Source organism: Lissotriton vulgaris, chromosome 3_1, assembly GCF_964263255.1.
Source record: "Lissotriton vulgaris chromosome 3_1, aLisVul1.2, whole genome shotgun sequence".
Taxonomy (NCBI): domain Eukaryota; kingdom Metazoa; phylum Chordata; class Amphibia; order Caudata; family Salamandridae; genus Lissotriton; species Lissotriton vulgaris.
In genome coordinates this window covers 444,948,159-444,973,009 of record NC_141689.1, presented here as the reverse complement: position 1 = coordinate 444,973,009, position 24,851 = coordinate 444,948,159, and the positions used below count along the sequence as shown (strand labels likewise).

Genomic DNA, 24,851 nt, shown 5'->3' with positions numbered 1-24,851 from the left:
CGATGCAAAGCAAACACAAGGAGATGCCACGACAGAGAGAGATGCAGCGTAACCTTTCAAAGCGCATCCAATGGAGATTTCTTCTATTTTAGGCATGCTTCAGGTGGATTACTGAAAATAAACATTCTCAATACTGTTGGAGGTTTCTGGCGGAGCTTTGCTGTGACCACTCCTCCATCTGCGTGAGATCTCATTGAATCATAATGTTTAAGGCATTCATACACAATAGGATGCCTTACTTGAGAATGGCAATCCATGCAAATCTACCCTTATTCAAATGTGCAATTTAATGTTATTTTGTGTCCAGACATCACTGACCTTTACAAATAAAGCTAATTGCTGGCATAGCTTTTGCTAGCCCACCACAGAATAGTTATGTACTATTACACTGTCCACTCGGTGTATCCACGAGAGGAACATTCGTGGATGCTTACAAATCATTTACTTTCAATGGGTCAGTTCCTCCTATACAGAAGGCAACTGAAGGCTGCCAAAGATACTTGGAACTCATTCCCTCATGGTCCTAGAATATCCTGTCTTGGTAGATGGCTGTTTTAGACCTTTACTGGTGTATAAAGCTGTAATTTGGATGTCTAGGGGGAGGGGGCGTTTGAAGGCTTTGTCATCAAGGAGTCATTGGGAATTGAAATGATACCAAAGAGATTGAAGACTAGGGCATGTCTGTCTGTAGAAGTGGGTCTCTAGTAAAACGAAGCTTGAAACCTCTCATTCCGTGAGCTGCACTGAACATTTTGACCCCAGAAATGCTGCATAGGTTTAACCAACTGAGTCCAGGACTTCCTTCCTAAATGAGGATCACAAAGAGCTAAAATCTCAGTTATTTTGAGGCTGCTCGAGGGTTTGAGTCCTGGAGGCTGAACGCCCAAAAGTAACCAGACTAAGAAGAAATTGGAAGCACTTGCATCGGTGTTAGCAGGGAGGCATAGAGCTATCAGATGGCTGCACAAAGAGGCAATTAAGGTAGAGGAATAGCTAAGAACTAAGTGTCGCAACGTAGTGAAGAGGAGACTGTACATAAATCTAAACTAGGTGTAGTGTTAAATTGTAAGTTTGACAAACTGGACAATGTATGCAATGAGATCATCTAACCCCTACACTTTGCTTCTGTAGAATCTTGCCCACAAAGATGTATACAACAGTCTCTCAAACCTTCCTGTAAGAACCTCTTTCTTGAACTTTTCCCTTAAGGTCTCACTTACCCTACCCACTTTTACTCAACTATTTGTAGTTTCCTTCCACAGCCCTGTAACATCTATCCGCTCGCCTCCCTGTCCACTTAATTTCCCACGTTATTGAGGGCAGTATATCACTCACTTAACTCCTTGCTCTTCCATTCCATTCTGTCCCGAACCCTTCCCTACTATTAACATGCTCATTTCCGCTTGTTATTGGGACTGCGGATAGCGCATGTGATGGAGCAACCAGCAGTGAGGGTTACTGTCCGCTGCTGCTGCAAGTCTTCAGAACTGCTCCATGTGTCCCTTTAAACATCTTCATTACATACTGACTACAGCAAACACTGAAATCTCCGAAATTCACAAAGAAAAAGGCTGTGTACAAATCACCCCCACACCTGCCTTTTCTGCAGCTGGGGCGGTAGCGAGAGATGGTGAACAATATCGGGAGGTCATTGGGTCTAACAATTACATAGCTGCAACACTACTACTGTCCACGTCATCATAAGGTTATCAATGTGACCACAAACTCTGTACTTTAACATCATCAAAATTCTGTGTGGTGCTGGTGCAAAAGGATGCTTGACTCTGCAAAGCCTTGTATTTAGTAACTTTACTGAACATGTTCAGGGCATTAATGGTCTAATGTCAGCTGGTACTGAATGATCTAGAGCTGGCCTTTTGTCAATAAGTTTAACCACATATGATTTGTAGCTCAGCTGGGACTCTGCCATTGCACAGCAGAATGGCAAGTAGCTCAATACTTAAAGCAATGATGTTGTCTTTCCACCTTTTTATCAGTTTGGCTGGGGACAGGGATCATCTGGTTAACTAGTGGCTTTCCTGATGGCAAGGATTTGCTGAAAATCTGTAGCACTTAGTCGCTTAAGATTCCAAAGAATCGCTATTTGAACTGCAGGTTAGAGGAATTTAATGGTACTTGAGAGGGGGTAGTTATCTGCCATTAGATTTGCAATTACCCACCTTCTCTCTCCTAGCAAAGAGTAAGTGAGTTGATAACTGTGCTTATGTTTTGAGCTCATTTAATGCAATGCAAAACATGCTATCATTTAGTAAAATTCACTGCATTATGTTCTCTGCGCACATACTTTATAATACACGTGCTCAAGTCCAGAGGTGCATTAACAAGTCAACTGGACCCTACGGTAGCGGAGATCAAATTGAATGGAGAGAGATATTCAGACTATGCTTAGTAGGTTCCTCCTTGGTTCTCCTGACTTGATTGTTTTTCCAGTGAATGATGGCCTCAGGTCAGGCACACAGGTGACTGTGAGGAGATTTTGCATGGGGGGGGGGGAGCTTCACAACTGGTGTCTGTGATAATGTTGCTTTTTGAAATCACATGATCTCTCATTGTGCCTGGACTCTACCAGTGCAGGGTACTTTTATAATTTCAGCAGATTTTATATTTTTTCAGTACATGTGGATTTGGTGTAGGAGGCTCTACATTTGGGAATGTATTGAAACTGCTTGTCTATAATGCTCCCTTCTGTGCCGTCTGAGAATCCCTCCTTGAGCACACATCTCTCTGCTTCAATTTATTTTCTGACTCCGGTACTCCTGGGCCTGTATTTGCAAATTTCGAGCATTTGATTTGTCAATCTTGGCGTCTTCGCTAATCTGGCTAACATCCTTCTCAGCAATGTATCCCTCTCCAAATGTAAAAGTTTTTTTTTTATTTGTTAAACTTGCAGAACGCACTTCCATACAATCTATTATAGCTCTTTGTTTCACTTCCTGTGAATGTCTGTCTGTTTTTCTACTTCCACAGAACAAAGGTAGGGTTAGCATCTGAAGAAAAATGGAGGAACTGCCCTCTGTGCCATATATAGGTGTCCAATCATAAACCTCTCGCATGACCAACACCTTGGTCTTCTGATGTAGTTATGACCACGATAGGCAGTTCTGTGACCTCTGCAGTATATTTCCAGGGAACTCCATGTGTGTAAAAAAAAAAAAAAAAAATCTGCTAAGCAACTGTCAAAGTTGGAGGAATATGGTTTCGGAGTAACTAGAAAATATTTCCTAAATCTTAATCTCCTTGTCTTGGAGTCTTTGAACAAATTCGGTGCTCCCAGGACACAGTCTTTAAGTTGAGTGCAGGGCAGGTTCTCTGAGCTCTGGAGGGCTGCTAGACACATGCCAGGGTTTCCACTGTAGTCTGGTTGGAGTCCGGACAGGCTGGTAGGGCTGGGGTCAAAGCAGTAGGTGTCCTTTTCTTCCTGGGTCAGCATGGCTCTTGGCTCCTTCTGTCTTTCTCCAATCTGAGGCGACCAGGTTCAGGGTTGTCCTTAAATATAAAATTTATGGGTTCCAAAAGGGGTGTGCAGGTCAGGACCAATGGGTCCCTTCTTTGGGGTGGGTACAGCCCCTATTATGCCACCCTCCAGTGCAAGGGGGACATAAGCCTCTTCCTAATTAGCTGGATCCCCTCATCTTCAAAATTGAGGGGCACTAAAATGTGTTCTTCACCTTGCTCCCTCACCTGAGGGATTGGGTTGGCAGGGACAACGTGCAATGGCTGCAGGCCTTTGAAACTTCCCCTTCGTGGACCTAGACCATCCTGGGGGAGGAGTCATGACACCTCTGTCCAGGAAAGGCTTTTGTTTCTGGACCCAGAGAGTAGAGGCTCTCTATCCGGGGTCCAAAAACCTGTTTGGTGGTGGCAAATGGCTGGCACCTATTCAGGAATCACACCAGGACTGCTAGTTTTTCAGTGAGCATCTCTAATATGCCCTCAGAGCATTTTACATTAAATCCCACACTGGTGTCAATGTGGAATTTAAATGTGCTGAGAAGTTTGCTACCAAACATACCAGGTTTTAGTAAAGCCATTATGGAGCTGTGGAGTTCAAATGTCACTCTCCCAGACCTTATATTCTTTATGGCTTTACTACACTTATAATGTCTTAGAATGGACTTAGATAATGTTGGGGTACAGAGTTCATGCCACTGTACCCTCACCTGAGGGTTAGTTCATGCTGCTAGAGGGTTGACTTACGTAGGCCTGGGGCAGTGGGTTGCAGACATGGCTCCCAGGGATGTGGGCCATGTCTAATTGTCTCTGAACCAAAACAGTTTCCTAGAACCATTCCTGGGGGGTTTCTCTGTTTTAGCTCCCTCCACCTGGAACTCCTTGCCTCTCACTCTCCGTCTTTGTCCCAGCTATGACTCCTTCCATAGACAGTTGAAAACCCTCCTTTTCCAGTCAGCATTCGAGTAACCCCCTCTCCTTGACCTCTGCTGTTTGTCAAGAGCGCCAAGAAACCGTTGGTGTATGTGCGCGGTACAAATATTTTTAATGTAATGTAATGGGGGGTACTGCAATACCTGGTAGCTGCCTATGAAGTGGAAAACGTTTAATGTGATCCATATCAGCTGTTTTCCTTATTTTAGTTTATAAAATGTGTACCACAGCTCTGTGTTCAGGCATGTGGTCTTTTTAAACCATACTGCTTATGGTTTTTTAAGGATATAAGCAACTGCCATTAAAAAGGGTCCTTCCCAGCTCCTGTAGTCCTGTACTTACATTTTCTGACAAACTCTCATTGCTTTATTAATAATAAGTGTAAAAGCGTTAAAGTAACCATGCTGTTCCTGCTTACATTTCACATGCTTTACTTACTCTTTCGTTCCCTGTGAGTGTTTGCTTTTCCCAGGATGTTGTTAGTTTAGTTTTTTATTCTCAGCCAGCATATTACTCGTCTCCCCTACCTCATAACCTATTTCCCATGTTCTGGTCCTCCAGTGCTGCAAGGTCATACGGATGGTAATAGAGCGTTGCAAATATCACTCCACTGCATACAAAAAACGAAAGTAAAAACCATTGTAATTTTCAATGCCAAGAGCACTAACTTTCACAAATGGGAGACCCATTGCATTGCAAATGCTTGTTTTAAAGTGCAATAGAGCCCACGGATGTACCTAGTGCAAGTGTACACTCAACATGTGCACCACTAGTTTTGGGGTGCATTGGGGCGGGCTTCGGGGGGCTCATGCCTATAGTCATCCTTGATTTAGAATTTTCTAAATGCAAAACTGGTCCATTGGTACGAATGGCATGGGATTTCCTAATTTCGATTAGGAAATAAGCAATTTCCTACATATCCTTTTCAATTTCTTAAATAGCGATTCTTATGAAGTTACTATTTAGGGAATACAACATTTAATTTTCGTGCATCGGGCCCTACGTGAGCCTGGTGTTTAGTTTGAACCTTTCAGATTCTCTGTTCACCAGAACGGCTGGAATCCGTCATTTGGAGCTTACAGCTCTTGGCATTAATGTCGGTATATGTAAACATTTAGCAATAAGCCTGAAGTTAAGAGGAAATGCACAGAGTTCCACAGAACAAAAGCTGAGCCTGGAGTCTGGTGGAGACGAGACCCCTGGTAAACAAAGAATTCTCACACAGGCAATACTTACTTGGAAAAGGGTTGCTGTGGTACGCTACATTTGAACAAATATATACTTATCCTGACCAAGCAAAAGAATCGTTTATAAAACACTAACTTGCCTGTTCACTGCATGTTACTTTTCAGCTTTAATCTATTATTTGCCTGTTTAAAACAATCTTGCTTCCTGACAGTTGCCAGCTTTCTTGCTACTCCTTTTTAATGTCCCATTACATTAGCTGGTGGGGTACTTTTAGCATGTTCTATTTTGTTAATACGTTTAAATAAAAAACAACCATTGACGCTACCAATAGGTTTGTCTTTAATGTGCTGCGCCCTTAAATCACATAGACGTACTTCTCCACCTGTGCTCACGCATGCACACCTCCGACTGCACTCACGTAGGCGTGCACCCTATTGCGTAGGCGTGCCACTGGCAGTCGCTCATGAGCATCTCCAGCATGTAGTTGGGCATGCATGACTTGTACCCTCACTGCAAACTCATAAATACTCACCCGACGCACTCATGTAGTCACACAGGTGTGCCCCTCCCCTGCAGGCACGCCCATTCTACTCTCACACAAGCTCGTCCCTCTCTCTACACAATTTTTTCTTTGTAGCAGATACTGCATGGATACTAGAGACTGCATGTTATTCTGGGGCTAAGCTGATGGAACTCGGGGTGCCCAGAGTGCCATTCAGTGAAGTCTTGTGGGTTCTGGGAGCAGTGTGTGCCCACCCAGCCAGCCCCATCTGTTGCCCACTGCCACACATTGGGAGCAGCACAATTTACCACTACTTTCAGGAGGCAATGTTTGTCAGCGACCTTGCCATCTTGAATGGTGCATCGTGGTAGGTGAAGGGTGAGAATGTACTTCTGCAAGAGGATGGGCGGTGGACAGGCTGGACTCCTACTCATTAGCAGATCAGACGTGCCCTGCCATGCGACGAAGCTGTAGCTCCTAGCAGCAACAGTAGGGGTTCTAGGTAGGGAGCAAGAAGGATGCGAGTTGGCCTGCTGATGCAGGGCTATGCTATGGTGGAGAATCGCTGCTGCAGGGGAGGGAGAATTGGAGGCAGGATTGAGTCCTACTTATCAGCACATCGCAAGGGCCAATAGGCTTTGGGCAGCTCTAGAGTTAAATTCCACGGGAGGCTGAGTGAGGGACTACTTGCAGTCTCCTCTGCAGCAGAAAAGTAGCAGAAGGCAGTGGCACAGGTGAAGGAAGTATGCTGCAGGGCTTTAGGGGGGCTTGCTACAACCATAATCTACAATACCAATCCTGGCACAGGAAGCTACTGCTAGGGCTGCTCTAGACCATCATGAGCTGAAAGGCACTATTCTTCATGACGTCTGGCTTCACACATTTGCAGTGAAGGTACCAAAGCCTTGCAGTCACATCGGCATGCACAATCCCATTGAGACCTTGTCAGGAGAGGACTTGGTGGAAGTACGCCCTTGGGTACTCCAGTTCTTGCATGGCACCACTTCCTTACATTTGGATATAGTGGGCCTTTTGGAAGCTAAATCCCAGCATACAATGCCCGTTGTGCTACTGCACCTTTACAGATGAGTGAAGAGGCAGTGTTGACCACAAATTCCTGAGTCCTGCTGTGTGACGTCCGCCATATTGCTGCTGAGTTACTCAGCATGACGCCCTAGCTATGGTTTCTCTGTAAGGTTTTATTGCATTGAAAGTAAATACAAACAATGTGAGAAAAGTAAATACAAAGAATAAACCTATATTGCCAAAGTCTTATAGCTATGTTTTAGAGCAGTGTGGTTACTGTGCAGCATGGTTAAATTCTATAAAAAAAAAAAAGTTGTGAGGAGTTTGGCCCGCACTGGCCGCTTCATAGTGCTTCATAGTGCTTCTTTTTTTCTTATAGTAGATTGTGGGGGAAGGGTAACCTGCAAAAGGGAGGGTGAGGAGATATAGGGTTGAAAAGGAGTGTAGAAAAGCAACATGAACAATGGGGGTAAGAGGGGAAGAAGCAACACAAAGGAGATTGGAGGGGATCGAAGCAATATGGACAAAGGAGTGGGAGGGGAAGAAGCAAAATGGACAACAGGGGTGGGAGGGAAAAAGCAGCATAGACCAGGAAGACTGGGGAAGAAAACAAAAATAGTAGCTGTCACCCAAAGAACAGCAAGCAATACTTGGTCAATACTCCAGCCAAAAGAAGAGAGAGAGGCCTACACATGCTGCCTTCTAAATAGAGCGGTACAAAAGGGGGTGGTGATGGACGGAGCATCTGAACCAATCAAACACTCACACCCAGTCAACAGATCTGGGTTTAATCCATCACCGTTCTTTAGCCCACTCTGCCACCCCAGTTCAGACATGGCCATATGCAAATCAGTCTGACCCTGTGCCTCATGGGAACAGTCCAGCCCGAACTGCCAAGCCATCACGGCAAAGTGAGCAAAGGAATCACGTCTGAGCAAACCCTGCCAACTTATGGCGAACAAAGCTCAGACGTGAGTCCCTTTCTCACTTTGCCACTGGATTCAAGCAAGTCTGTCTAAAGACTGCTGTAATGCCAGAAACCGGTCCTAGGAAGCTTGTTTCCGGTCCAGGGAAGGCATGGCTTGGCAGTTCGGGCTGGACTGTTCCCATGAGGCACAGGGTCAGACTGATTTGCATATGGCCATGTCTGAACTGGGGGGCAGAGTGGGCTAAAGAACGGTGATGGATTAAACCCAGATCTGGTGACTGGGTGTGAGTGTTTGATTGGTTCAGATGCGTCCATCACCACCCCCTTTTGCACCGCCTTCTAAATAGAAGGCAGCAACTAAGGGACAGTGAAGATAACAAATGGTAAGCAATGGGCCAGCAGCAAGCTCCTCGTTGTGTACAACATCTCTTGTAAGCAAGAAAGCGTGTAGCGCATGTGCTGTCACAAGGGAAAACTAAAAAGGCTGTGATAAACAGAATCCGTTTGACAGGTCAACATGCATACCACCACCTTCACAAATAAGCTGTCTTGGTTCTAGTCTTTAAAACTGGTAATAAGACACTGGGATGCGTTTCAGTGAGTGCTCCGAAACCACAAAATAAGCCCATAATATAAAAGCGCTAGAGAATCGTACAAAGGTAGGAAGCACTTTAGAAGTGCACTTGACTTAATATGGTCCTATTTCCTTCTTAACGAACAGCAGTTGACTGAAAATTTGAATGTAAACCATCAGTCCCATTCTATTAACTATTGTTTACCTGCCCACTGGACATCAATCTTGTAACTCCTGTTGCTGGCCCTAATTTTCGATGTAGCACAAAGCCAGTCTGTTTTTTAGTTTTTTACTATTTTTGTAGAAACGGGGCACAGAAGTGGCATTAAATACAGAACACAGTAGTACTAAAAATAACCGAAGAACTTTTATGCTTACTATCTTCCTAGGAAACCAGTAATCCCCTATGACAATCTCCCTTAGCTGAGACTACTATGTATACGGACCGCTGACTATTGCTCAAGTGACCTGGACTGGTCAGAACACTTTCCACTATTTTGTGATCTCAAAGGTATCAATTCAATAAATCAGTCTCTGTGTAGAGGAAAGTGTCTGGCAAAACATACAGGTGCCTCAAACAACTTGCATCTATTCCTATCCAGAACTGCTCGCTAGCTCCCGGTACTTCTGTTTTACCATTTTTGATTGTTGTCTGTTCAAGGCGTCTTTTGGAATGGTGTAAGTTTTTAGGTCTCTCCCAGTGACGCAGCGCATGCGCTGCCCACTTTGCAAGATCTATTGTCTATTTTTCTTCCGAAGGGGAACAGGAGATGTGCACGTGTACTGAGGACAGGAGATGTGCACGCGTACGGTGTCTCTTTCGCTGCGGTGTTTCAGAGACACATGTGCGAATTACGGGCTTTCACTTTCATTTTCCTTTTTCTCGCGCACGGCGTCTCTGGCGATCTCGGCTGGGCAAACTTATTCTTTAAAGAGCGCCGATGCAGGAGATCTGAATTGTGCAGTTCTAGACTTGCAGGCCCTATTTGGGGGGGAGGGGCGACATTCCCTGAAAAGACTGTCACTGCGTGGGAACTGGAGTCTTCGAGTCCCGGAGGGAAGCTGAAGACTGGCGCAGTTTAATGAGTCTCCATTATCTGCCCTTGGGAGGCTGACCTTGTAAGAGGCCCCTATTTTAAGAGTCGCCTGTCACACTTCGTTTCCCTCAGATGGACGTTTTTTACAGCCGGAGCTGCTGAGAGTGAAACCAGGTCACTTGTGTTTTTTGGGATTGCAAGCCCTGGCGATGCGGCTTCTCTTGGGTACAAAAGTAACCGGGGTATGGTGGCAGGTTATTGTAACTATTGACGTAAAGAGCCCATTTCCCCCACAACTCTCTTCCCTGCTGGAAATGTATGAAGCAGTTGGAGGGTGCGGCACGTGCCCCATTCTCTCTACCTGCACCCCTAATTTCCACCACGTCCACGCGCTCTCCTACCCTACCTTAATATATGTTAGTCGTCCAGAGCTCTGCTTGACTTCCTCACCTACACCATCGTAACATAACACCATAACATCACGTGTATTTGTAAAGCGCACGTTCACCGCAAAGCATATCTTGGTTCTGAATATCAGATGTTTATTGTGACACAACTCAATGGTCCTCATTTCATCGACCTCCAGAAGGATGAACGGCTGAGTAGAGCCACCAGGATTTTAACATGTGACCATGAGGTCAAACGCAGCCCCTACAGTGAACGCATTAGTCCACTAAACCACCAGACCCACAGCCCCCTCACGCCCTATGTGTACTTTTAACCACTGCTGTCTCACACTTTTTTTTTTTTTTGGCCTCTCTTCCACCCTCTCCAGGGTCTCGAAGCACTGAAGTGGCTGAAACACCACAGAACCACCAAAAACTACAGGGGGACATCTTTGCCTCTTGATGATCCATACTGGGCATGTTGTTCACGGTACATAATGATAATGTAAATCGGAGGCAGACTGGCCTTTAAGAAATACAGATGTCCAGGATGGCCACCACTTGTGACAGGACAGTGGGGCCCAGTCAGTCAGTCAGTCACATATCCATTATGTATGAGATCTAATTAAGTGGAGTCTTTCCTGCCCTCACTTGCCTTTGAGAGGTGTTGGTCTTGTTGGTAAATAGAAATCCCTTCATTTTCTTTGGAGAATTGCCAACAATCAAAGGCGTCCGATCGCTTTACGGTAGCACTGTAACATTAAACAAGCATTGCAGTGCAATAGGTCTTTCATTACTGAAAGTTTGAGCTATTGGCGTTGCATTATTTGTTATTAAAGCCAATAGCTCAAACTTTCAGAAATGCGAGACCTGTTGCATTACAAATGCTTGTTTCTTCAGTGTTGGCTTTTATGATGGCCGGTGAGTTTGTTCTCTGTGTTAAATTGACTCAAAACATGTTTAGTTAAATCTTGGGAAAAGGTTATACTGGTAGAAATATAGTTAGAGTGCTCCTTATTTAAAATAAACAACCAAGCATAGCATATCTCTATTTTGTCTAGGGACGTTTTCATCTGCTGATTACTCTTTAAGAAACTGTGTGAAGGCATTTTTTTTTCTTTAGCTCCTTTAAACGAATTCTAAAATACCTATAAATTTGTTTTCCAGGTAGATCAAGATCAGAACTGCTCCTGATTCCAGGAAGCATGGCCTTCAAGGAAATAACATCCAGGGCTGTGCTGCTGTACGATGAATGGATCAAGGATGCAGGTGAGTTCAATAAACTGAGGCACCCATTAAACCACCAGGTAGGTAGCACTACATATCCACAATCTTTGTTGATTTTCAGCTCCTCGATATTCTACAACAAAGGCCAATAGTGACCATGAACTGCTAGTGCAGATGCCTCCATGCACCATCGGTTTACATCAGTGGGAAGCAAAAGTAATGCTTTTGAAAGTGTTTGTGTGCTACTAGTATGACCTGCCGCAACCTCGTTGATTCTCGTCCCCGCCCACTCATGAGGGTGGTTCTAAGCAGTCATGCAACGAGTCTTGCTGGAGAAATCCCAGCTTTACATCAAGTTTCATACATGCATGGAGGCATTGCAGCAGGAGTAGAGGGCTAATGAATTAGAAATCGAATTTAAAAACTGCTGGGCTGGCCACTGGAAATGTCACAGTCTAGATGTAAAGGGAGTTGGAGACGGTCTGAATTCTTTCTGTAACCAGACTTCAGTTTATAAAATGTGGGCTTTAGACATTCTTGATGTGAATTTTTGTTTGTTAACTTGAGGACTCTGTACACTTTACCCCTGCTAGCCAGTGATAAAGTGCTTGTGCTTTATCCCTTAAACTTGGTAAAATTGGCATAACCTTCTAAGTACACGGTATATGTTACTAACTGTTACCCAAGGTCTGTAAATTAAATGCTACCACTGAGCTGCACCACTCGTTGTGCCACCTATTACAACAGCACTGCAGAACATGTCTCAGACCTGCCACTGCAGCCTGGCGTGCAGTTTTAAAAAAACTGCCATATTGATCTGGCAAAATAAACCTCTTATTTATAATCACCCCTGTGGAAAGGCATACATGGCTCGAAATGCATTGGGTAGAGTAGAGATTTTCAGTGACTCCCCGAGAATTGTATACCCCCTAAGGTAGGCTCAAACTATCATAGGGCAGGGTGCATGGTATTTAAAAACCAGGACATGTTTAAGTGTTTCATGTTCTAACAGTGAAAAACTGCTAAAGTAGTTTTTCATTGTTGTAAGGCTGTTTCTTCCACAGACTAACACTGGGTTATCTTATTAAAATCAGTAAGTGATGACTTCAGATTGGGAAGAGATGGAGAAATGCTTCTCGCACTCATTTGAATTAGAATGTAAATTTCTCTCTAATGGTAAAGTCAGATTTTAAGTTATAATCCTGAGACTGCCACTTTTAGAAAGTTAGACACACGAGTGATGGGCAGAATGCAGAACAAATCAAAACATTCACCCCCAGTCAAGGTATCTGGGTCAAATCCATTGTCCCTTTGCTCACAATGCCATCCCAGTTTAGACCCAGCCATATGCAAATCAGTCTTGCCCAAGTTCCTCATGGGAACAGGCAAGCCTGAACTGTCAAGCTGGGTCATCCCTGGACTGGAAATCTGCATCCTAGGACCGGTTTCGGGGTTTCACCCCTCACCAGCCTGGTTAATTTGAATCAAGTGGCACAGTGAGTCTGGCTGTTCCCATTGGGCACAGGGTCAGGACTGATTTGCGTATGGCTGGGTTAAAACTGGAATGGCTTGGGGAGCAAAACACGATCGATCTAGGCCCAGATCTCTGTACCGGGGTGACTGTATGACCTTGTTCTGCATTCTGTCCATCAATTGTTCTTTTTACTTTTAGAAAGTTGGCATTTTTCTGCCTAAACTAAATGTGCCTTTCTGCCAATCTCAAGGGTCACATAAGTGAATTGTTTTTGTGTGGTGTGTATTCCTTCCATACACGTGGACAAAAGGACCTTGGTTGTGGAGTATAGTGTTCCACTCCTGAGCAGTATGTCCTGGGGGACATACTTGGAAGAAAAGGTTAGACAAACTTGCCATCACTGACCCACAGGCTGGCACTAGGTATTGGAATAGCACCTTCAAAACCTTTCATCGGAACACTCTTGGACCTGTGGAAGATTTAGAAGTAGGATGTCCTGATGTCAGAAGAAGGCAGACTGGACCTGCTTGTCTTCAACACAGGATCCCCCAGAAGAGACTGCAAGGGTCAGTTGGCTAACATTCTGATTGAGCTACATGGACACAACAAGTTTCTAAGTGCTACCCCTTCAAACGCACAACCTTGAAAAGCCTGCGCCCTGTACCTGAGGAAGTCCTGATCCACAAGATCAGGACTTGGAACTTTTGGGTGGCATCACAGAATACTCTTAAAAGAGAATTCCAGGTGAAAATCTAGAAGTTTTGGGCTCCTCGCAAGTGAACATTTGTGCCAATAAACAACTATCTGTGTGGCGAAGCTCCAGTGATGACATACTCTTCGCACCAAACAGTGACTGTCCAAGTCAGCTGCCAACTCGAAGCTTCAGTGACGACTGCTCCTCACACCAACAACCAACTTCTCACAGCCAATGCGAAGCACCTGCTGAGGCTCCTCACGTGGACACAGACACAAATAATGTAAACTCTTGATCGGGACAAACCTTGTCCTTTTATCTGAGCAGAGCTCCATCGTGTTCGGCCTGACCGTGTGACTTTTACTTGATCCAGCGATACCAGATATCCGTAAGCGGCGCTTTATGAGGTTTGGTGTTATTTTCACGTAGAACTTCACATTTGATTGCCATCTAGCTGCAAATTCCTTATCTTTGAATTTCCCATGAGCCAGACTGAATCTGTAAGATTTTCCTTCGTGTGATACCCCTGCTTGCCGGCAGGTGGCATCGGTCGACTCCGCGTCATGTCATCCGTGTAGTCTACACCAATGTGATGTCTGCATCATCTATATAGGCACCAACTTGGTGCACTGACATCCTTTCTTTTTTTTGTGCCAGCCAGCGCAGATCCATGAAGTGCTCCCCTCTGTCACTTTTTGACAAGCTTTTTTTAAACTTTTTGTTGACCCCCTTTTTTGGTGTGTAGGTTTTCCTAACATGTCTAAGAAGACTTCTGGGTTCAAGCTGTGCGGCGCCTGTCACTTAACCATGTCTGTGATGGACCCAGACCTAGTTTGTCTCTGGTACCTGGAGCATGACCACAACTTGTGCTCTGGTTACCGGACCATGGCTCTGAAAGCTTTGAGGGAATGGTCCCAAAAGCTGCTTTTTAGGTCGAGCCTAGGCAGCGAGCATGCCTAGGCTTTACCATCTGCTACCTAACCCTTTTCCCTCCTGAGGCGGAAGCCGGGAGGTCTCCTTTCTTTTCTTGGCACTTTTTATTCTGAGTGTGTTTGACTTTGTGTTTAGTCATTTTTAAAAACTGTGTGCAGTTTAGGATCGTGCTTGATCAATAAGCGTGTTGCTGCCTTGCCTGAGACTTCCTAGCGCTTTTAAGCGCTTCGCCTGCTCCCTTCCCCTTGCCTGGGTTTTCAGACCGCCCTCGGCCGAGTATTGACGCCGAGGGCTGGGATCTGATTTTGGCCGTCATCTTGGGGGTAGGACTCTCCGCCCTCGCGCTCTAGTAGCGCTATAAAAAGCTCCTCCCTTTCTCCGCGCAGCGGACGCGTACTGCGGACGCGCCAGATCTGCGCCGGAGTCCTGCCAGAGTCCTGCCCGTCTGCGCCCGTCTGCGCCCGTCAGCGTCCCTGAGGCGTTTGGCGTGGCAGTGTCTCTTGGTCGCTACATCTTTCCCCTGCACCATTATGCTGTCTTACACATCCAAGGAGCTCCACTCCTTGCGCTCTGTTGAGGTGTCCTGTCACTTAGTTTTTCCTGGTCACTATAGGGGTTAACATAAATGCCCAGGCTGTAATTGGCATCTTACTAGCGTTCTCCCCCCCACTTCCCACACGGAGTGCAGCACTAAACATCTTTGCTTACTCCTTAATACCAGGTCGCTGCACAGACATACTCAGGAGATTTTTGACCTGCTTTCTACGAACAATCCTACTTGTCTTATGCTCACTGAGACTTGGCTCAATGAGTCCTCTCATCCGGACATAGCGGCAGCCATTCCCCCTGAGTATAACATCTATAAACAAGATAGAGTCAAGGGAAGAGGGGGAGGAGTCTCCCTAGTTGTGAAAAAATCTCTCACGTGTGCAGTTATGTACACGGAGACCATCACGGGCGCCGAATCCCTTGCCTTTACCCTATCCTTATCACCTCAACAAGCTGTGAAGGGTCTCGTAGTATATAGGCCTCCGGGACCTGTAGGGTCTTTCTTTGAGGATCTCCAGCAGGTCTTGTCTGTACTAGTCCTGAGATCGGAGCAGTGCTTATTGGCGGGAGATTTCAACTTCCACATGGAAGATCAGCAGGATCAGGATGCCATTAAGCTGCTTGATGTCACTTCTGCTCTGGGCTTGCTCCCATATCTTTCCGGCCCGACCCATGACAAAGGTCACACATTAGATCAGGTCTTCTCCACCTCACCAATTGTGGTTACTGCACTCTTGCCAGTACTATGGTCCGATCATCTTGCTCACTTTCAAATATCTGGCACTGAGAAACCAGCTACCAGTGCCACTAGACAGCTGGAAAGTAGCTACAGGGCGTATCATCGGGTGACTCCTGACATGTTAGCCCAGGCCCTGGTGAACCATCCTCCTTCCTACACTGGTGATCTGGAGCATGACCTGGATACCCTGCAGTCCTGGCTCTTAGCTAGATTGAATGAGCTGGCCCCTTTACAGCCACCTAGATCTGATACTAAACGCATCTCGGCCCCCTGGTTTACGGCGGAGTTGGCCCACTCCCGTAGACCATGTAAAGTCGCCGAACGGGCATGGAGAGCCCAATATGATGCTGAGGCAAAACGGACCTACAAATCCATGATGAAATCTTATCATGGTTTAATTCTACAGGGAAAGAAGTGCTACTTTGCAAAAAAAATTGAGGAAGCCGCTAACTCCTGTAAGGCGATCTTTTCGATTGTACGAGAATTTACCACCCCGCGGTCGATTTCAGCTCAGGAAGTTCCAGATGAGACCTGGGCTGACACCATTGCTAATTTTTTTACTACCAAAATTAGGCAGATTCAGGACTCCTTTCCTCAGAGACCGATAGATGATCCTTTGATCTTGTCGAATGAGATTGTTCACCGGCCTATCTCTGGTCTGGCTCTGTTGGACTTTCCACCTCTCACAATTTCCTCATCTTTAGCATTGATGAGGAACCTTAAATCTGGCTCACCATGCGATCTCTGCCCGGCAAAATTTTTAGCTAGAATGGCAGATGTTGTTAACCCCATAGCTAATCCTATTCTCAACCTTTCCTTGAGTCAGGGAGCCTTGCCACACTCCTGGAAACAGGCCATGGTTATTCCTCTTCTTAAAAGCCCAACCTTGCCCCGGAAGCCCCGTCCAATTATAGACCAATTTCGCTCCTTCCAGCACTCGCCAAAATCCTGGAGAAACATGTCCACAGCGTGCTCTCCAACTTCGTGGAGTCGAATGAGCTTCTCCATGCGTCTCAATCGGGCTTTCGATCCAACTTAAGTACCAAGACGGCGCTCCTGGAAGTCTCAGATTGTGAAGGAGGTGCTGGATGCCGGAGGCAGGGTGATGTTAGTTATGTTAGACCTGTCGGCGGCTTTGGACACCGTCCCCCATGAGGATCTCCTCACAAGACTACATGACATCGGTCTAGGGGGGTCGGTGCTCAACTGGTTTCGTTCCTTCTTAGCCAACCGCAGACAAACGGTCTGGGCCTCCTCTGGATCTGCCGAAATGCCGCCATTGGGAGTCGGAGTTCCTCAGGGCTCAGTATTGAGCCCTACTCTATTTAACATCCTCATGACCCCTCTGGCGACTTTGGTGGAGTCCTACGGAGCTCAGATCGTCTCATATGCTGACGACACCCAGCTTCTTTTCACCTGCCGTAAGAACGAAGAATTCTATGGGGAAAGTATCCGTGAGTGCCTTGGGGCTGTTTTTAACTGGTTCCATCGGAACAGCCTCAAGTGTAACTCGAATAAATCCGAGATACTTTTCTTTGGATGTCCATTGGAACCGGACTGGCATGGTTGGTGGCCTGCCGACATGTTCCCTCCAGCCCAGTCTTCTAAATGGGCTAAGAACCTGGGAATTAAAATCGACAACGGGCTCACGCTCAAATCCCAGGTGGCAACCCTTACAGGGACTTGTTTCGGTATCCTCAGGATGCTCCGAAAGTTCTTTCCTTTGCTGTCTGAGGAACATCGGAGAATAACTGTACAGGCCCTCATCGGATCCAGATTGGATTATGCTAACATTCTGTATCGGTCTTCCGGAATACCTCTTACAGCGTATGCAGGTGACTCAGAATGCTGCAGCACGAGCTATCTTTGGCCTGCATCGTCGAGCCAGTGCCTCAAACTTGCTGCAATCCCTCCATTGGCTCCCCATACGGAAGAGGATAATGTTCAAGGCCTTGACATTAGCCCACAAAGCCTTGCACGCCACTGGTGCAAAATACCTACAGAAGAGGCTGGATTTCTACCAGCCGACACGATCTTTAAGATCGGAGTCACTAGCACTTGCGGTAGTTCCCCGTATAAAGAGGGCACGTCTGGGAGGTCGGTCCTTCAGATTCCTGGCCCCTCAGTTGTGGAATTCTTTACCATTGTCCCTGTGGTCCACATCTAATCTGCTTGCCTTCAGGAAGGGTCTTAAGACTTGGTTATTTTCTGGTTAGAGCACTTTTATCCTTATTCTCTGTTTTCCTTTTTTGCTGTTATGTTTTTTCAGTCTCTTTTCTGGGTCTGGAGCACAAAGCGCCGGGACACTCCTTTGGAGTAGCCGTTGCGCTATATAAGACCCCTAAATAACATAACATAACAAGACTTGTAGAAATCTCTACAGTGAGTGAAATCCTGCCTCCTGCTTGCCATTAGTTCATGCTTCTGTTTCTCTTCTTTAGCGGCTCCTTATTTGTTGTTGGTCCCAATATATAATTTCCGTTTTGTATGGAGCAGCACCAACCAACTACAGTTTACTTACACTGTAAACTGTTTATGTAGTACTTGATGTACTATTTCTTTTAATTTCCTGCTAGCCATGGTGCCAGTTTCATGGGCCGCCATGCACAGAACTGTATGAACGGGCGCAGCGCTTGATGTTTTAACATGGCGCCCGTCTTAATGATTAGTATTACCAGGAGCCCCCAAGCGCATCATTTTTACATGCACAGGTGCCGCACTTACATGTTAGCAGTGCGCCGTTTCGTATTTGTAACATGGGCGGCGCCACATTTGGCAAGTAGTTTTTATATGTAAAGCCGAGGTTTCATTCCCAAAGGCGGCCGACTTAGAAGCTGGGAACCAGGTTCGAGTGTGGCGGGGACTTGAACTTTCTGTGATTGTAGACCAATCAAATTTTCCCGATGCTGAAAAATGCATCCCTCTGTAATGCAATTGGTGCTCATGTAAAGTGGGCTGATAGATTCTAGTCGAGTCTGTGCTATCTAAAAAAAAAAAACAGATAGTAACGTGTATCTTTTTATTTTGTTATATTCCTCCAGTGGAGAGCCACCTTTTATTTACATTAAAAGATGGCGGCCGCGCATCTTGTGCGCAGCTCGCCCAAATCATTTTTTTTTAAACATTCAATATTGGCGACTGCACTTTTCCTTGCAGCGGGTTGCCCAACTCGTTTCTATTTTTTTTATAACTGTGACCTGCCCAAGATCAGGAAGCAGGCATACCGAACTGGCACGTCTTCACCACTTCCCGTCAGCCAACAGCAACTCCCATGCCCGGCCTGCACAGAGGACTACACTGCCTTGATACAGCCGTACCGACTGCCTGCCTTCCTACCCCTGCACTGTTCCCCATGGTGCAGCCACAGGACAGCAGCTACATTCCCCGCGTCTTCCACAGAACACTTTGTCCCTACCATCGAGGTTTCCCACAGCCGGGTGCAGTTAACTAGTAGAGGGACCCGAAGGCATGTGGCATCGAAGAATAAGAACAGAAGTGCTACAGGTAGGTTTTTTAAAAATTTGGTTGCACTCTTATATAGCACAACTTTACCCAAAGGTAGCCAAGCGCTTTAAATCTGCACCAATTGTATTAGTCACACAAGCTTGGCATTAAAGAGCAGGCATGCACAGCGGGGGTGGGTGGGGGGGCCAAGCGCCGGCGTTTATAAAGTATGTGCTAAACCACAGTGCGTGTTTGGTGAATTACATAAAACTGCGCAGCCTAAAGGTTGCCAGGGTGGGCTTGTATTTGGTTCCCTGGTTCTACAGTGCACTACTTGAAGTGCACGGATGTAACTCGGGTAAATCCCACCATGGAGGATTGACCACGTCCTCAGCAATTTATTTATAGAGGGCTGTGTGGATGGTTGTAAAAATGCTCCCATATATTAACAAGCATTTACAATGTAATCGGTCTTGCATTTGCAAGAGTTCAAGCTATTGGCATGTAAATGACCATGCCTTTTATTTATCAGTTTTAAAAAAACACATAAACTCCACTTTTAGCAAATATGGTGTATTGCATTGCAAATGCTTGTTGTATTTACTTGCAACTGGATTTGCCCGTAGCTGAACTTTCAGCTCCCTTCCATGGCAGTCAAGACAAATTTCTTACAGCGGTCCTGCAACCAGGGGTCTACACTTCTGAATGCTTGTTGCCTTTCATTGAAGCCTTAACAGACGTCCTCTGGGAACCTAGTCCAAGTCCAGCACAGGAACTCCTGGGAAAAGGACATTCTCCTGCTGCTATCACTCTGCACGGGCAACCCAAATTTAGTCACCAACCACCCTACCCCCTACAGCTTAGTGATCCAAGCCTCCACCTCCCATGGCGCGTTCCCTTCCACACCCCTGGACGGGGAATCTGAGGCTGGACAGTTGGGGAAAGAAATATATTTCTTCCACCAGCCTTGCATTGTGGTCCATAAACACTACATGGTTATTACTGGGACCATCACTCCCACTCCATCTAGAAAACTTTTGCTCAAGTGCTGCCACCGGTCTGAGGAGGTACAGGCCCTTCTCTCCCTAACAGACGGAACAGATGAAGCAAAGTTCACCATTCGCTGTGGTCTAGACATGACTGACTTGCTGGGCAGTGAATTTCATAGATAGTGGCGGTTCGACGCCACACCTGGTTGAGGATTGCTGGTTTTTCAGGGGATGTCCAGGCCTCTCTCATGGACATGCCCTTTGATGGCACCCATCTCTTCGAGACAAGGCTCTGGCGTACTTTTAAGGGCTCACGGGCAATGGCCAAGTCCTTTGGATGCTCAGTGGCCACACGTCCCAAGTCTGCCTTCTGTGGTTACGGAAGGGACTTTCAGCCGGGCCAACCAGATCCCAGCCACAAGACCATGGAAGTTCAGCAATCTCTGTGCAGCTGTCTGCATGGCTCATTCTTTCCCAGTGGGTCGGGCGGCCAGAAGTTGAGTCGGTGCACATCGTCCCTCCCCTAACATTCCCCCGCAGGCTCTGCCTCCAAACCTTCCTAGTCCCGCCCTTCTAGATCATGAGCGGCCAGTTAGTGGAAGAATCCACTATATCCTCCACCTCTGCCAGAACATCACTTCGGACAAGTGGGTTTTCCAGATAGTCCAATGGGGCTGCTCCCTCCCTTCGAAACCACCCCTCCTTCCATGCTTCCAACTAATGATCAACTGACTGAAGATCACCTGGCTTTGCTTCAGGAGAAATTCCTAATTCTCTTGGCCAAGGGAGCCATAGAGGACACTCCAGCACTAGACTTTGTTTGTTATTCCGTTTACTTTCTTGTCCTGATAACGGTCCTAGATCTGAGAGCCCTCCACTACTTCCTCAAAAAGGAAAAGTTCAAGATGCTCACTCTATTTCAGGTGTAGTGTGCCCTGGAGACTGGATGGTATCTTTGGACTTGCAGGACACCTATTCACATTCCCATCCAGCCTGCTCATCGGCGCTACTTGCGGTTTACGGTAGGCCACTAGCACTTTCAGTTAACCATGTTACCCTTCGGCCTGACCAGCACCACTTGGGTTTTCACCAAGATGTTGGCGGTGGTCACAGCTCATCTGCGCAGATCAAGGGTGCCAGTCTTCCCCTGTATCTCGATGACTGTCTGTTTAAGGCGGGCTCGCCTCAGTCTGACTTCTCCCACCTCCAGACTAGGGCAAACCTCCTACATTCGCTAGAGTTAACAACTTGCCTAAGTGGCACCTGAGCCCCTCTCAGATGCTCCCTTTCATCAGAGCTGTTCTGGACACTGCATTTTTAGGTCCATCTTCACGAACATTCATGCTATACTGATTCAGCTTTTATCCTGGATTTCGGTGAGAATGACTGAGGCTGCTGGGCGTCACGGCATCCGCTAGTGGCTTGTGCGAGATAGTATATACAGGCTCTGAAGTGTAACTTGAAATTCCAGTGGGCGCAACATCAGGAGCATTTCTCCGACAAGGTCCATATCTTGGAGGGAACTGCACAGAACCTGCAGTGGTGGCTAACCAACTGTGATTGTGTCAGAAGTAGACCCCTGTCCCTTCTCCACCCAGACCACACAGGAGTTACAGAGTTCTCACTCTTAGGATGAGACAGCCATCTGGGAGAGATGGAGATCAACTTGCTGAAGCTTCAAGTGATTTGCGCTTGGCATTGAAAGCCTTTGTTACTTTAATCAAGGGAAAGCTGGTTCAAATGTTAAGGAACACCGTTGCCATGTAGTACTGCAACAAACAGGGCTGGGTGGGGTCGTGTACCCTTTGTCAAGAGGCCTGGCATCTCTAGACATGGCTGGAACAGCAGGGCATAACCCTGGTTGTTCAACACCTGGCAGGTTCTCTGAAAACCAGGGCAGACAAACTCCGCCATTGATGCCTAGCAGATCACGAAAGTAAGGAAACCGCTGCTAAATCCGGTTTCTACCAGATACGGCATCACCAATGGTTAGTAACTTGTGCAACTCAATTTATACTGATTTCTATTTTCTCATTTTGTTATTTTATTTATTAAATGTTACCCTTTTTTCCTTCCTAAATTTGTTTTGTATTTCTTAAGATAGTTTTCACTTTATTACTGTTTGAGTGCTGCATAAATACTCTGCGTCTAAGTTAAGCTTAACTGCTTTGTGCCAAGCTACCAGTGGGTTAAGCACAGGTTTATTAAGTGCCTTTTTGTGGTGCACTCTGACAAGGATTGTGTTTCTTATTTAAGTGGAGCTTCCACCTCTCCACTAATTCCCCAATTTCTTCCAGTTGGGATTTTGCCCAAAATATGGATATAAAATATTTTCCTTCTCCCTTCCTGACAGTGTGAGATGTCTCCACTAGCAAGTAAGTGAGTAGGGTATCATTGCAGGGAGTGTCCTCTTAGTGGTCATGAAGAATCCTCGATAATGGATATTATTGCCCAGTGTCTTCTGGGGCTAATTATGTCTGACTGCACTCTTATTTCTCTTCCAGATCCCAGGGTTGAAGACTGGCTGTTCATGTCCTCCCCCATACCACAGACCATTATTGTTGCCTTCTACATATATTTTGTCACTTCCCTTGGACCAAAACTCATGGAAAACAGGAAGCCCTTTGAGCTGAAGCAAATAATGATGATCTACAATTTTAGCATGGTCTTATTCTCATCATACATGTGTTACGAAGTAAGCAATTTATGTTTGTTATATTTCAAAGGCTTGCAGCATGAAAAGAAACCCAATAGTTCCATCTTAAAAGCAATGAATGCTTAACTGATCTTTTGTTGCTTTAATCCAGGGCACTCGAGGCATATCCTAAAGACCAGAAAAGGTTGGATGGTGTGTTTCATATTCAATAGAACACGCTTGAACAGGACTACAGCTGTGCACAGAGATCTGTAACAAATCTTTAGATTTTAGACCCACCTTTGAAGTGTCATTATAATAGCACTTCTGTTCAGTGTGATAGTGTTAAAATAGCACATCTAATATAGGAAGCTAAACTCTTCTAGCTCAGACTTTACATTACAGAATACGTTTAATGTGGAGTAGTAAATGCCAACCTCGTGACATTAGTAGAGAATATTCAGCACCTTGGAGCTTGATAGCATATTAATGAAAGAAGCTAAATGACTTGGTTTTAAATCAAATTGTACGTGTGTTATGGTGTAAAATTAACCACTACAAGAGTGCTTTGAAGTACTTCCACTTTTGTTTGGTTTTGGATTTACATACATTATGGATGCAAATGATTCCCTGATCTTCTGCCGGCAGATAGGTGGCTAGTGTTAAATTGAACAAAGCACCTTTAATCCCCTGCCATTTTTTAATTTGTAGAAATATCTGTGATCCAACAATGGCTTTCAATTTGTTTCAATAAGTGCAGGACTGAGTGCCACTCTGATTGGTAGCCTGACGTCTTCTGGCCACCATCCAGAAGTACGCGTAGTTCTCACCCTTTGACCAGAGTTCGAAGCACAGGTTTATTTGAATCCACCCTCCCTCTGGCATTGCAGTTTAGTACTGAGGTCACATTGTTTTTACACTCAAAATATTTGAAAGAAGGAATTCATAATTTCAGACCATGTTATGTAGGTCGTCCCCCCAGACGTGGGCACAAGACTTCAAATGGAAACTCCCAGCATTCCTAATACTGGATGGCAACAGATATATAGCACTGGTTGACCACGTATGAATTATTAATAAAGTAACCAATCTTGAGATTATATTACCCTAATTAAGGTTAAGGATATGAGAATAGGAAAGGTCTTCTGTGCACCAATGACAGTTCACTAGCTATCCTGGTCAGGGGCGGGCTAGAAGTAGTACCGGCCCCTCTTTTGGTAAACACCGGCGTCTGGCATCATCCAAGATAAAAATAGATGTGCAGCCGAGCTCTACTGGGGAAGACTTTGCAGACAGTCATCGTTCCACCACCCTTATTCCAGCTACATAACTGAACATCATTTTTTTCACTTTAGTTTTATGCATTGTGTTAACATGCATTTGTGTTGCCTCTTCAACTTGCAGTTCCTTATGTCTGGCTGGGCCACTGGATATTCATACAAGTGTGATATTGTGGACTATTCCAGATCACCTCAAGCTGTAAGGGTAAGTGATATTGCTATAAGGCCTGAGTATTACCCACATAGATTTGCAAGTTACAATTGCTTTCATTTAAGGTCAGGCCATTGAGTACACACAGTTCAGAGATTAATGGGTAATGCTCTGCCAATTACGGGCGACTGTATTTAGTAAGACCGCAGTACAACAGGTGTACATTAAGTGTGTTTTTAAAAGGTTGTTTACACAGCGCCTTAATACCAAAGCGCTTGAGATTTTTTACTGAAAGAATTCATCTTATGTTTTTCTTGGGCAGGTCTGCTCTTGGTCATGTTATGTTCAGGATCTCTTTTAAAGAGCATGTACTCTCCAGGGTGGTTTAGTAGTACTGACTGAGGGTGCAGTAACCTTGCTCCTTCAGGAAATAATCATGCCAATGGCATTGGTGGTGGGAACGTTTTGATTCCTGAGTATCAGGTCAAGATCCTTAAAGATAATCCTGTAGAAGAGGCCTATCACCTTTAGCAATCCCGTAATCATGTCAAATTTCATAAACCGTGTTTGCCTATTAGAGAACTTGCAACCTGATTATCCTTTTCCATTACACAACTACTAACTGATCACACGTATACTACTAGGGCAGATTGCCTTCTGGCTGATATAAGGACTTTGCTTACAACGTCAG

The 24,851-nt window shown here is 45.6% G+C and overlaps 1 protein-coding gene across 1 annotated transcript in view; it reads left to right on the top strand.

The window, feature by feature from the left end:
* Window positions 1-24,851, top strand: part of ELOVL7 (ELOVL fatty acid elongase 7) — a 138,866-nt gene that overhangs the window by 51,890 nt on the left and 62,125 nt on the right. The window contains exons 2-4 of the mRNA XM_086960673.1: window positions 11,213-11,314; window positions 22,599-22,789; window positions 24,134-24,214. Of these exons, the coding sequence (XP_086816799.1) occupies window positions 11,251-11,314; window positions 22,599-22,789; window positions 24,134-24,214 (336 nt within the window). The 5' untranslated portion in view covers window positions 11,213-11,250. The remainder of the gene's footprint in view (window positions 1-11,212; window positions 11,315-22,598; window positions 22,790-24,133; window positions 24,215-24,851) is intronic.